This window comes from Lycium ferocissimum, unplaced genomic scaffold (genome assembly GCF_029784015.1).
Source record: "Lycium ferocissimum isolate CSIRO_LF1 unplaced genomic scaffold, AGI_CSIRO_Lferr_CH_V1 ctg298, whole genome shotgun sequence".
Taxonomy (NCBI): domain Eukaryota; kingdom Viridiplantae; phylum Streptophyta; class Magnoliopsida; order Solanales; family Solanaceae; genus Lycium; species Lycium ferocissimum.
Genome location: NW_026725197.1, coordinates 103,755 through 117,450, shown reverse-complemented (window position 1 = coordinate 117,450; position 13,696 = coordinate 103,755). Strand labels below are relative to the sequence as shown.

General features: G+C 37.9%; 2 protein-coding genes across 2 annotated transcripts; one reads left to right on the top strand and one right to left on the bottom strand.

The window, feature by feature from the left end:
• Positions 1-305: 305 nt before the first annotated feature.
• Positions 306-1,634, bottom strand: LOC132043886 (uncharacterized). The gene has a single exon (XM_059434340.1). It carries the CDS (start codon positions 1,551-1,553, stop codon positions 909-911), a length of 645 nt encoding a protein of 214 aa, XP_059290323.1. The 5' UTR covers positions 1,554-1,634; the 3' UTR covers positions 306-908.
• A 2,608-nt stretch (positions 1,635-4,242) lies between these two features.
• LOC132043877 (uncharacterized) lies at positions 4,243-4,725 on the top strand. The gene has a single exon (XM_059434330.1). The coding sequence runs from the start codon at positions 4,243-4,245 to the stop codon at positions 4,723-4,725; it is 483 nt and encodes a 160-aa protein (XP_059290313.1).
• The last annotated feature ends 8,971 nt before the right edge of the window (positions 4,726-13,696 follow it).

The window sequence follows — 13,696 nt, the reverse complement described above, 5'->3', positions numbered from 1 at the left end:
TTCTAACGGTAGGTGGTGGCCTTGTAACAGTATGACCTTTAAGAAAGTTTTTACGATCTCTCCTAAATGGATGATTTTGATCAAGAAACATTCTATGACTGTCAAACCAAGTTGTTTTCCCACCATGTTTTAATCTGAATGATTGTGTTTCCTCCATACAATAAGGACATGCTAAGTTGCCACCTGTACTCCATCCTGATAACATAGAATATGCTGGAAAGTCATTGATTGTCCACATCAAAGCTGCCCTTAATTGAAAGTTTTGCTTTTTTGAGATGTCAAATGCTTCTACACCTGTCTCCCATAACAAAGTCAATTCCTTTATTAGAGGTTGCAGATAAACATCAATTTTTAGTTTAGGATTGTGTGGCCCCGGTACAATGGCAGTTAAGAACATGTATGCCTCCTTCATACACATCCCTGGAGGCAAATTATATGGAGTGACAATTACAGGCCACGAAGAGTATTTTCTCCCCGTCTGAGCAAATGGTTGGAAACCATCCGTACATAACCCCAACCTCACATTCCTTGGTTCAGCAGCAAAAAAGGAATGAGTTTCATTGAAGTGCTTCCAAGCCTCAGAGTCTGATGGATGACGCATTACCCCCTCCTCTTGTATATGCTCGTGATGCCATCTCATGTCGGCAGCTGTAGCATTAGACGCATATAATCTCCGCAATCTAGGAATCAAAGGGAAATAATACATTTTCTTGTAAGGGACCAATTTCCTCTTACGAGAACCAACACGACGTTTATACCTCTCATAGCCACAAAACTTACAAGAAGTTAGGTCCTCATCATCACCCCAATACAACATACATCCTGAATTACAACAATCAATCTTTTCAATAGGCAAACCCAAGCTACGCACTAGCTTCTTGGTCTGATAATAACTATCAAGCACTATGTTATCTTCGAGGTAAAGCCTCTTTCAATAGTTGCATAATTTGATTATAACCCCTCCGTGACAAAGTATTCTCACTTTTAATATTTAACATCCTAGAAACTACTGCGAGTTGAGAGAGGGAAGAACCAGGATACAATTTTGCATCAGCAGCTTGTAGCAAATCATAAAACCTCTGGGACTCAAGATTAGGCTCCTCCTCCATTGAAGGATTAGATTCCTCCTCCACCAAAGGTTCACAGTGATGAGATGACTCAGGTTCAGTATTACTCGAACCCTGGCCAAAGTTCGGTCCAGCTGCATCTAAAACCATTTGGCGATATGGATTATCATATCCCAATTCAGGTTGAGTACCACCATGTAAATCACTATACATCTCACCGGTCACTTCTTTTTCCCCTTGATACTTCCAAACAAAATAGTTCTCAACAAATCCAAACGATTGAAGGTGCAATTTAACGGTTTCAACATCCATGAATTTAATATTGTGACATTTTTTACACGGACATTTGACATCGTCACCACTCATGCGGTTTCTCTGAGAACATGAGAACTCAAGAAACTTATTAACACCAGTTATGAAACTAGAATTAATACCCCCTCGACCATCCAACCTATCGTACATCCAACCACGCTCTAGATTATCCATAATCCTATTTAATGTTAAAATAAACAAGAAACTTAGAGTTACTTTCTGTAAATAAGTAAGACAATCAGAATGCCATCCAAAGGAAAACAAGTTGAGTTTAAGACCATTTTTTTTAATTGCAAAAAGAAAGTGTGTTGGCTATGAAGTTTAAGACCATATTAATAAACTTTCTTAATCAACCAAGGAAAAAATTATAAAGACAAGAAAACTTTACCAACATTAAAACAAGCGGTATAGATACTATAATCCTATTTTGGAACTATTGTAGAAAAAAACTATAATCCTATGGAATACTAACGGTGAAATTAAATAGCAATAATAACAAACTTTCTTAATCAACAAAGGAAAAAATTAGTAAAGACAAGAAAGATTACCAACATTAAAACAAGCGGTATAGATACTATAATCCTACTCAAGAATGAATATAAATCAAATCCTTCGATAATTTCGGGAGGGAATCAATTAATGACACGGAAATAAAAATTTACGTTCTTTAAAGGTAATTAAACAACCTACTCGTTAAATGTCATAAAAAAGAAAATAGCATTGAACAAAATAGCAAAAGAAAAGAAGAAATAGATACCTCAAACCGTACAATTTTTCACTAATTCAAACATTTGGTGAGGTAAAAGAAATCACAAGTCACATTATACTTCCCAAAGTGGCTATAAACTTAGTTATGTTCATTTTAGAGAGGTTAATAGGCAAAAAGGCGTAGATACATAATCTACTAGTTGATTATTAGTTTAACATTCTACTTAGATTAATGTGCACATTAACAAGTAAATTGAGATTTAATTTGGAATAGTTCTTGCCTTGTCACGGTTCCAATAGTTTAAAAACCCACTATTTTCACACTATACTTAAATAATTAAATTCAAAATAATTTCAAAATGCATAAGAGCACAACTTCTTATAACTTATTTTCATAAAACTTTGATTAAAAAACACCTTGAGGGGTATAGCAATAATCCTAACAAACCTTTCGGAGCTTTTTGAAGAATTTGATGAAACAACTCTTTCCTTCTTTCCTAAATCCACAAGAATGAATATAAATCAAATCCTTCGTATTTTCTTGGAAAACTAAAAATTTATGTTCTTTAACAGATAAACATTGTTAAATGTCATAAAAAGAGGAAAATAGCATTGAACAAAATAGCAAAAGAAAAGAAAAATAGATACCCAAACCCAAAATAAAACAATTTTTTCTCTATACTTTCCACAAGAGCTATACATACATCTACTAGTTAATTATTAGTTTATTACATTCTAAAGATTAATGTTCAAGTAAATTGAGATAAATGGGGTCATAAATAGTTGTTAAATGTCATAGTAATAAAAACCCACTATTTTCACACTAACTTCCCAATTAAATTCCCCATAATTTCAAGAATGCAAAGATCACAACTTTATAACTTATTTTCATAAAGGAGATTAAAACAAAGTACACACAAAAATTAACGATTTCAACTCAACATAAAGCGAGAAGGAGGGCAAGGATGATTTTTGAAGAAAAAAAAAAAAAAGTAGACCCACAAAACTTTTTCGATGCTAAACGGAGAAACTAAACTATATTTAAGAAACCAAAAATAAAACAAGTGCAAAATTTCTCCTCTTCCAACACAGAGACACACACAAGGGGCAACAAAACCAAAATTTATGTTCTTCTTTGATGAAACAACATTGTTAAATGTCATAAAAGAAGAGAGCATTGAACAAAATAGCAAAAGAAAAGAATTTAGGGTTTTTTTTTGATATTCATGATTATTATTGATATATACCCACTAGAAAAGGTGTATAAGCGAGCATGACCAAAAATACAAAGAAAAAATGGAAGATCGATGATATTTACTTTTTTTTAACGATATAGAAAAGCAAGAAAGAGAGAGAGAGAGATAAACAAAGTAAATCACCATGGTAAATGAGAAATAAACGAGTGAGAGTATGAGAAAGGCGTCGAATTTTCCGGTGGGTTTGAAGCAATTTTCCGGTGGGTTTGAAGAGAAAGAGAATATTTTCAAGGGTTTGAAGAGAAAGAGAAAATTAGTGCAGTTTGAGGTGTTAGTGGGGTCTATTTCATTTTATTTCGTTTATAAAAATAAAACTAAATTTTATTTACCGACGGATTCATTCGTCGCTTAACAAATTTTACCATTTTAAAAGAAATTTTAACGGTGATATGGTGACATACATATTATTTAACGACGGACATAATCCGTCGCTACATTACGTCGCTAATACGTAATAAATTTTGCCGCCCATGATTTGTCGTAATTTTAGTAGCTAAAATAAAGGCGCGTAATTTTCGAGCCAAAATATAGCGACCGATTTAAAAATCCGTCGCTATTTCGTTGTTAATTTAGATATCATTTCTGTCAACCACAAGCAGCAGAAGGGTTAAATATTATGAACTTGGGATTATGGAACAAGGCAGCCATCCTGAAGCAGCTTTGGGCTATATCAATGAAAAAAGACTCTCTCTGGATTAGATGGGTCCATTATTACTATATTAAGCAAAGGGATATGGAGCACATGGACATACGCAAGACTGCAGCTTGGGTAGTTAAGGAAAATCTTAGCCAGCAGAGAATATTTGATGACTTTGAACTCTATCCATGGTACATTACAGCAAAGACTATCCAGCATGATGCAAAATGGACAATTCTTGATTAAAAAAACCTACATCAGTATGATGCCTACCTATCCTAAAGCACCACGTAAGAGTATCAGCTTGCAAGCTCGAATCCATCCTAGACATAAGTTCAACTTGTGGTTAGCCATCCAGAGAAGACTAGCTACAGTTGATAGACTACAGAAGTTTGGCATTGATATACCTAAGGACTGTATATTTTGTGCTAGAGATGAGGAGACCTTTGATCACTTTTTCTTCACCTGCTCACACACCAGAACCATTTGGGGAATACTTTTCAAGTGGCTGGGTCATACAAGAAGAATAGGCTCATGGCAGGAAGAAGTTGACTGGATAAACAGATTGGCAAAAAGGAAAAATGGCAGGGACTCAGTTACCTGCTACACCTTTGCTATGATGATATATTGCATATGGCACCTGAGAAACTCCATGAGATGCCAAGGTGCAAGAATGGAGACTGAGAAGATGTACAGAGAGATTGCTATGCATATTCATATCAAAGGAAGGAAGTTAGCTAACTAGCAGGCTGTTTTGATTACTCTCAATTGTTATCCCTAGATTAGTTGTTTGTTCTTCCTTTCTGATGTAATCTGTTGATATTAGATTCCTAGTATAGTTTCAAACTTATATTTGGAGGCAAGTTGGTCTACAACTGCCTGGATTTGTAATGCTCAGTTTTTGATTAATAGAAAAGCCTGTTTAATAATAAATAAAAAAATCCTACTGGGGTAGGTCGTGGTTTTTAATCCCTTGAGCAAGAAATTTTCCACGGTAAAATCTTGTGTTGACTCTCTTACTGCACCACATAAGGGAACTGGTATACAACTAGGTCCCTTCATATACTGTTTGGTGGACGCACAGCCTGCAACACATACACAACCCCACTAAGAAGACTAATAGACACTGCATTCATAATCCAAGACAACACAATTGCATTCACCCTCTCCCATTGTTCCCCTAATTCTGCATGATAATTTTCTTTCTTACAAGTTCCATCAACTAGACCAAATTTGTTTCGACCTAATAGTGCAAGTCTCATTGATCTAAGCCGTAAAGAATAATTTTCTGTACCAGTTAACTGCAGATAAATGAGGGAAATTCCACTTACATCATTTGAGTGCAAGTAGAGAGGATGATTGTGTTCTACTGGTTGTACAGAAACACATGACTGTCCACTTTTTCTATTTGTAACTCCTGAGGGTTGTGTAACTCCTCTATTAACAAGATTTTCTGCTGTATTCGAAGTATTGTTGCCAGTGTTCGTCATTGTAACCACAATAATGAATTGATCAACGAATTTTGACAGAAAGAATGCGATTATATAGAATTCATTTTTGGCAGAATCTAGTGAATCTTGGAAGAAGAATTTAGCAGATCGAATTAAAAAACTCTTGATTCAAGAGTAACTGCTCTGATACCATGAAATTAGTAAAGATTCATATATGTTCTTGATGAAATTTGAAGAAATAGACAGATTGAGAAAGAAGAAGAAGAAACAGTCGAAGTATGAGAAATTGAAGAAGAGAGTAATTCATCTATTCATTATGATTAAGCTTGATCAATACAATGATGAATCATCTATATATATACTACTTCCTTAAGTTGATAAGCTGGAGGGAATAGGCTTAACCACTCAGCTGATAAACCTCAACCAACAAACAAATTTCCTAACTAACTAACAACTGTCACAGAAACTAACTTCTGTGACTGTATACATGAATATGCAGTCATATACTCTTAATATACACTTCATCTATATTATTCAACAATCACTTATTCCATATGGTCCTTTAGATGTTCTAAATTCAGTTTTTCTTTTGCAGCTGAGTAGAACTTCACCGTTTGAAAATATATACTTTGGAATGATTCATATGATTAACGGAATTCTGGTATCTCTGATGGTAAATAGTTTAGTTCAAGATTCTTTTACACCATACTCTTTCATTATCCATAAATGAAAAGAGATATTCTCGTTGCTATATAAATAATGTATACTGAGCATTCCTCCCAACTCTGTTACACATTGGTCTCTCATGCCAAACGTCAAGACCATTTCCTTTGACAGTGGTACTTCTCTGTACACCTCATTTGAAATATCACACGAAAAAATAGCAACGCAATATATCATTCCACAAAAACCAATCCAATGAAATGCTCCTTGGACAAATGCCAAACAGTCCATACCATCGGACTATTGACAACAGTTAATATCCAGGTTTCTCCAGGAACAACTTTTTAGAGCGAAAATTTCATTAGGTGCTTCACCATCCTCCTTGGGAACCTTAAAGACCTTATAGTCATCACTAGTTGAGTCATATCCCAATCCATAAGTAGCATCGTTAATAAAGTTCTCCTTTGGAAATACAATTGACTCTCTTGTAGGTGGATTCCATAGCAACAACGAAAACCTCCCAGGGCCAGAGTAAATCTCAATTAAAAACAACCCATCATAACAAGAATGGACACGGTAAAACCCTGATAGACACGGTGATATCTGTAAATCCTTAACTATTCGACGGGAAGATAAAGAAGAAGAGTAGTAGAAGGAATATTCACCATCCTTTTCGCGGTTTTGTTGAATAAGCAATTTTTGTTTTGGTTCTTGGCATGATTGAGATGCTTAATCTTAAAGCAAGTTTCAGATATTAATGTCTTCCAAGACTCGGAAACAAACTTGAATCGTAAAAGAGACTTCACGGGGAGCCTACTTAGGATATCCATAATTATTTTCTCTTGGATGTGCATATGTCCTTTTTTATTTTAAACAACTCATTCAACCACGACTTATTTTACTCCCTCCGTTCATTTTTACTTATCCAATATACTAAAAATATATGTCCATTTTTACTTGTTCAGCTTGAAAAGCCAAGAGATAATTTACTATTTCATACGTATTTTACTCTATACTAAAAAATATGTCCATTTTTACTTGTTCAGCTTGAAAAGTCAAGAAATAATTTACTATTTCATACCTATTTTACCCTTATTACTAAATATTGGATTGGAAACTTCAATAAATTGTTAGTGGTGCACAGCTCTTAAAACATGTTTGATTGATTTCAATTATTTAGATGATTTATAATAATTAGGGTAATATAATAAAATTATCATTTTATTATTGCTCCTTAAATGTTGTGAAGTCAAACATGGACAAATAGAAATGGACGGAGAGAGTATAAATAAAAACCATGTCTTTGAGTTCGAACTTATTTAAATAAACATCCTAGACAATTTCACTATAAGAAGTTGGACTTTTTGTAGTGCCTAAAGTCACTACAAAAGTCAAAAATTCGTGTAGGGCGATCTCTGATTGAGTACAGAATTTAAATATCCTTTTGGCATATTGTATAACCATTGCTAATTAAAATATATGATTCTAAGATATTTCTATGATAAGGACATAAAAACTGTCATTCTTAACCAATTAAGAAAGGAGCGTCACAGAGCCAAAAGAAAAAAATCACAATTTATTTTTGTCTTGAAAAACCTCGATCAATCTTATCTTTATAACAATAATAACAACAACAACAAAAGCAACATACCCAAAGAAAATTAAATGGACGAAGAGTTTCATTTATAATTCTTTTATATACATTTTCTTTAATTGAATGAATGTTCTGATCTTCAATTTCTCAAAATTGACCAAAATCGGAAATAGTATTACTCTTCAATCAAGATCAAGATGTCCTGAATTGGTCAAACGTGGAGGTCGCCTAGCTTTGAGGAATAGCTTACACCTCATTCAAGAGAACCAACACGCCCATAACACTTGTCATCGCAACACCAAAAATAGAAACATTTATATAGAAAGTACAAAGAACATGCCCAAAGAATAAATAAAACAAAGTTAATTATTTTGCATAGTTGAGCGGAAAGTAATTAAGAAGGAAGTGGAAGTAAGAAAAGAAGATGGAGAAGAAAACAGATAAGGAAGGGAAATTAGAAGGATTGCCAGTGGGTACAAGTCCATACACACAATATAAAGATTTGGAGGATTATAATAAGAAAGGAGGCTATGGAAAAGAGGGACAACATCAACACCCCAATCCTGGCCCTGGTGCTGCCAGCTCCACAGATGCCCCTACCTCTCAGGCTCAGCTTTCCTCTACAAACAAAGACGGATTCAAATAAAGTTTATTAGTTCCTACAATAACCTCAAATTGATAATACAATAGTAATATGATTCACAGTGAAATATCTTATAGATATTAGTAGATTTTCTTAACACATATGTTGGGTCCATCCCCTTATTTTAGGGAAGAAAACACTTCCCTTGTTTTGAGGAAGAAAACACTTCCCTTGTTTTGAGGAAGAAAACATCTTCCTTGTCTTTGGAAAATTGTCAAGTGCTTGCTTAGTCACTAATGACATCAATAGGTTCATCTCATACCTATAAATAGGGAAGCTTTCTCATTTGCTAGATACACCAAATTGAAGAAGACAACACATCCCAAAGAGAAAAAAATCTAAGAGAAATACTCTTAGTGAAAGGCCCAAGTAAGAGAAGGTCTTTGAGAGAATTTTGTGTGGTAAAATTCTTGAGTGTCATTGGGATTGGGGTTGTGAGGTTGAGTGTTGTAAACACTTGTAATATTTCTTCTTTAATAAGATGCTCGAAAGAAGAACGTGGACGTAGCTCTCACATTGAGGGTGAACCACTATAAATCTGTGTGTGTTATTTATTCTTCGCTTACATCACGGCGTAAGTAGGTTCCTTTCGTCTAAGGAGATTGGTATTTAAGTGGTCCGGCTGTGACCCTCCAATCTTTCCCTTTAATCGCTTACAAAAGTCGGATTTGGGATTTTAAATCTAACAATTGGTATCGAGCAACAAAGTTGTGTTGTGATTTAGAAACGATGGGAGGCGAAGATGGTACGACGCACGGCATCGGTAAATTCGATGGTACGATTTTGCATTCTGGAGAATGCAAATTGAAGATTATTTATATGGCAGAAAACTTCATGAACCTCTGAGTCCAAAACCAGAGGAGATGAAGCAAGCAGATTGGGATCTCCTCGACAGACAAGTTCTGGGAGTCATTCGGCTGACGCTGTCAAAGAACGTTGCTCACAACGTGGCAAAGGAAAAGACCACCGCAGATATGATGAAGGTATTGTCTGATATGTATGAGAAACCTTCGGCAAATAATAAGGTATTTCTCATGAAGAAACTATTTCATCTAAAGATGATGGAAAATGCCATGTTCTTTGCGCACACGTAAATGAATTCAATACCATTGTAAATCAATTGTCATCGGTAAAAATTGATTTCGATGATGAAGTGCAAGCTCTAATTTTGTTGGCATCCCTACCAAATAGCTGGGAACCAATGAGAGCAGCGGTTAGTAATTCGTCGGCGATAACAAACTAAAAGTTCAACGATGTTAGGGATCGTATCCTTGCGAGGAGGTGCGCGGGACGGATTCTCGGAGAGGCATCGACGAGTTCGCTTTTAATGTTGAAAACGAAGCGAAATTTTGACGTAAACTACAACCGAAATAGGGGCGGTCGAAGTCAAGGAATGGCAGGGGTCGATCAGGACCGGGACGAACACATGAGTGTTGGAACCGTGGAAAACTGGTGTCACTTCAAGAAAAAGCTGCACGGGCGCCAAAGAAGGAGGACAGCAGGGGGCTGGAATCAACGCTGCTACGGAAGACATTGGCGATGCGTTGTTGCTTCGGTTGACAGCCCGATAGACTCTTGGGTGCTTGACTCGGAGCGTCCTTTCATACCACCCCACATCATGATATAATGACAAACTACGTGGTGGGAATCTCGGCAAAGTTTATTTAGCCGATGGAGAGGCCGCTAGACGTTGTTGGCACGGGAGACATTAATTTGAAGATGTCAAATGGATCCTCGTGGAAGATTACAAAAGTTAGACATGTTCCAAAGCTGATGCGAAACCTGATCTCAGTAGGTCAGCTTGATGATGAGGGATATGATCTCAATTTTGGTAATGGGTCTTGGAAGGTGGCGAAAGGTGCTATGGTAGTTGGCCGAGGAAAGAAGATTGGCACTCTCTACATGACGACTAGGCAAGCCGTGATATCGTTGCTGTGGTTGACAACACAAAGATGACAGATTTGTGGCATTGTCGGTGACATATCAGCCCGAAAGGGATGAAGTTGTTGGTGACAAATGGCTTAATTCCGGAGGCTGAAGACGGTGGACCTTCATACGTGTGAGAGCCGCATTCTCGGAAAACAAAAGCGAGTAAGCTTCTCAAATGCGGCGGGGAGTTGAAGGTCGAAAAGCTGGAATTGGTGCACACGGACGTGTGGGGACCTACCACCTGTTCTCTCTTGGAGGATCACACTACTACGTGACCTTCATTGATGATTCAACCAGGAAGGTGTGGGTTTACTTTATGAAAAATAAATCCGATGTGTTTAGTGTATTCAAAAGATGGAAAGCCATGGTTGAGAATGAAACAAACCTCAAGTTGAAGTGTTTAAGGTCCGACAACGGCGGAGAATACACTGATGGTGATTTCAAACGGTACTGTGCCGATAATGGGATCAAGATGATGAAGACTATTCCTGGAACGCCGCAACAAAATGGAGTAGCCGAAAGAATGAACCGAACGTTGAACGAGCGTGCTCGGAGTATGAGAATACACTGACGGATGCCCAAGACATTCCAGGGCGGATGCGGGGGGGGGGGGGGTCAATACCGCGACCTTCTTAATTAACCGAGGACCGTCGGTTCCTTTGGATTTCGGTAATTCCGGAGAAGAAGTCCGGAGTGGCAGAAGGTAAATCTTTCATTTCTGAAAGTGTTCGGCTGCTTATCATATGTTCATAATGATGATACGGCTAGAAGCAAGCTTGATCCAAAATCAAAGAAGTGTTACTTTATTGGCTATGGTGACACCGAGCTTGGTTACCGATTTTGGGATGAACAAAATCGGAAGATCATCCGAAGCAGGAATGTTGTCTTCAACGAAGAGGTACTGTACAAAGACAAGTTGCAAAAAAATTCAGAATGTCAGGACAAGGAATCGGAAATAGTCGATTTGAGAGACTTCCCGACACCTGAGCCGCAGCCAAGTACAATCGAGGCAGAGGAACAAACAATCCGAGAAGGTGTTGATGAAAGTGCTGATTCTGAAACAAATATGCAGACGCCAATCACAGAACTGCGTAGATCATCCAGGATCAGGAAGCCGATTCACAGGTACTCTCCATCCCTCAACTACATTCTACTCGGCGATGAGGGAGCCGAAATGTTATGAAGAAGCAATGCAAGTCGATGAATCGACCAAGTGGGAGCAGGCAATGAAAGATGAGATGGATTCACTATCGGCAAATCATACATGGGAGTTAGCCGAGTTGCCAAAAGATAAGAAGGCATTGAAAAACAAATGGGTTTATCGGATAAAGGAAGAACCCAATGGAAGCAAGCGTTATAAAGCAAGTTGGTTGCAAAGGGATTTCAACAGAAAGAAGGCATCGACTATACGGAGATCTTCTCTCCCGTAGTCAAGATGGTGACTATCAGAACTGTTCTTGGACTGGTAGAAAGAAAATCTACATCTGCAACAGATGGACGTGAAAACTGCATTTCTTCACGGTGATCTAGACGAGGAAATCTACATGCGACAGCCGGAGGGATTCAAAGTCAAAGGAAAGGAGAATCTGGTGTGCAAACTTCAAAAGAGTCTGTACGGACTAAAACAGGCTCCAAGACAGTGGTATTTAAAGTTTGACAGCTTTATGAAGAAAGCTGATTTTTCAAGGTGCGAGCGGATCAACTGTCGTTACTTCAAAAATTTGAAGACTCGTACATGATACTGCTACTCTATGTCGACGACATGCTAATCGTAGGAGCAAACCTACAGGAGATTGATCGGTTGAAAAAAGGGTTATCGGAAGAGTTTGCAATGAAGGATTTGGGAGCTGCAAAGCAAATCCTTGGGATGAGAATCGACCGAAGCAAGGAGGGCATCAAACTCTCACAAGAAGAATATGTGACGAAAGTTATCAAAAGATTCAACATGCATGATGCCAAGCCGATCGGCACTCATGTCGGACACTTTCGGTTGTCAAAGGAACGGGCGCCGACAACCGAGGATGAGAAGACGCGGATGGACAAGATACCTTGTATCGTCGCAATCGGTAGTCTTATGTATGCAATGATATGTACAAGGCCGGACATTGCACGTACGATGGGAGTTGTCACCGATTTATGAGCAATCCGGAAAGCAACACTTGGGAGGTGCGTAGTGGATATTCGGATATACGAAAGGCAGCTCGAGTTCAGCTCTGTATTTCCGAAAATCAAAAACAGGATTGCAAGGGTATGTTGATGCTGACAACGGTGGTGATATTGATAGCAGAAAGAGCACATCCGGGTATGTTTACACCTTCGGAGGTACTCAATCTCTTGGGTTTCCAAGTTGCAAAGATAGTAGCTCTCTCTAGTTGTGAGGCCGAGTACGTTCTTTGTGACGGAGGCCACAAAGGAAATGATGTGGCTACAATCTTTTACTCGCGGGAATGGATCGGGACCACGAGGAAGTGTGCTATATTGTGATAGCCAAAGTGCCATTCATTTGGCAAAGAACCCGGTCTACCATGCTCGAACGAAGCACATACAACTCCGGTACCGTTTCATTAGATCGACTTTGGAAGATGGAGCGCTAGTGCTTGAGAAGATCGCGGGGAGTCGAATCCGGCGGACATCTTTGACAAAGGCGGTGACGATAGACAAGCGAAGCTATGCTCGGCTTCGGTTGGCACATCAAGTATGAAACTAGGAAAGAGCTCTTTGCATCGATCAAAGTGTGAAGACAAATTAAAATTAGTCTTCAAGTGGGAGATTTGTTGGGTCCATCCCCTTATTTTAGGGAAGAAAACACTTCCCTTGTTTTGAGGAAGAAAACACTTCCCTTGTTTTGAGGAAGAAAACATCTTCCTTGTCTTTGGAAAATTGTCAAGTGCTTGCTTGAGTCACTAATGACATCAATAGGTTCATCTCATACCTATAAATAGGGAAGCTTTCTCATTTGCTAGATACACCAAATTGAAGAAGACAACACATCCCAAAGAGAGAAAAATCTAAGAGAAATACTCTTAGTGAAAGGCCTAAGTAAGAGAAGGTCTTTGAGAGAATTTTGTGTGGTAAAATTCTTGAGTGTCATTGGGATTGGGGTTGTGAGGTTGAGTGTTGTAAACACTTGTAATATTTCTTCTTTAAAGATCTGCAGCAGCAACGTGGACGTAGCTCTCACATTGAGGGTGAACCACTATAAATCTGTGTGTGTTATTTATTCTTCGCTTACATCACGGCGTAAGTAGGTTCTGTCTAAGGAGATTGGTATTTAAGTGGTCCAGCTGTGACCCTCCAATCTTTCCTGGGAATCTGCTTACAAAAGTCGGATTTGGGATTTTAAATCCTAACAACATACACTAGCTTCCCATTAATTTGTATATTGGCCTCTAGATCCGCCCTGGCTACAAATGCCATTAATCGACAGGGCGTCCTT

Coding starts and splice junctions, on each gene's coding strand:
- LOC132043886 (XM_059434340.1), bottom strand. CDS start 1,553: ATGGATAATCTAGAGCGTGGTTGGATGTACGATAGGTTGGATGGTCGA.
- LOC132043877 (XM_059434330.1), top strand. CDS start 4,243: ATGATGCCTACCTATCCTAAAGCACCACGTAAGAGTATCAGCTTGCAA.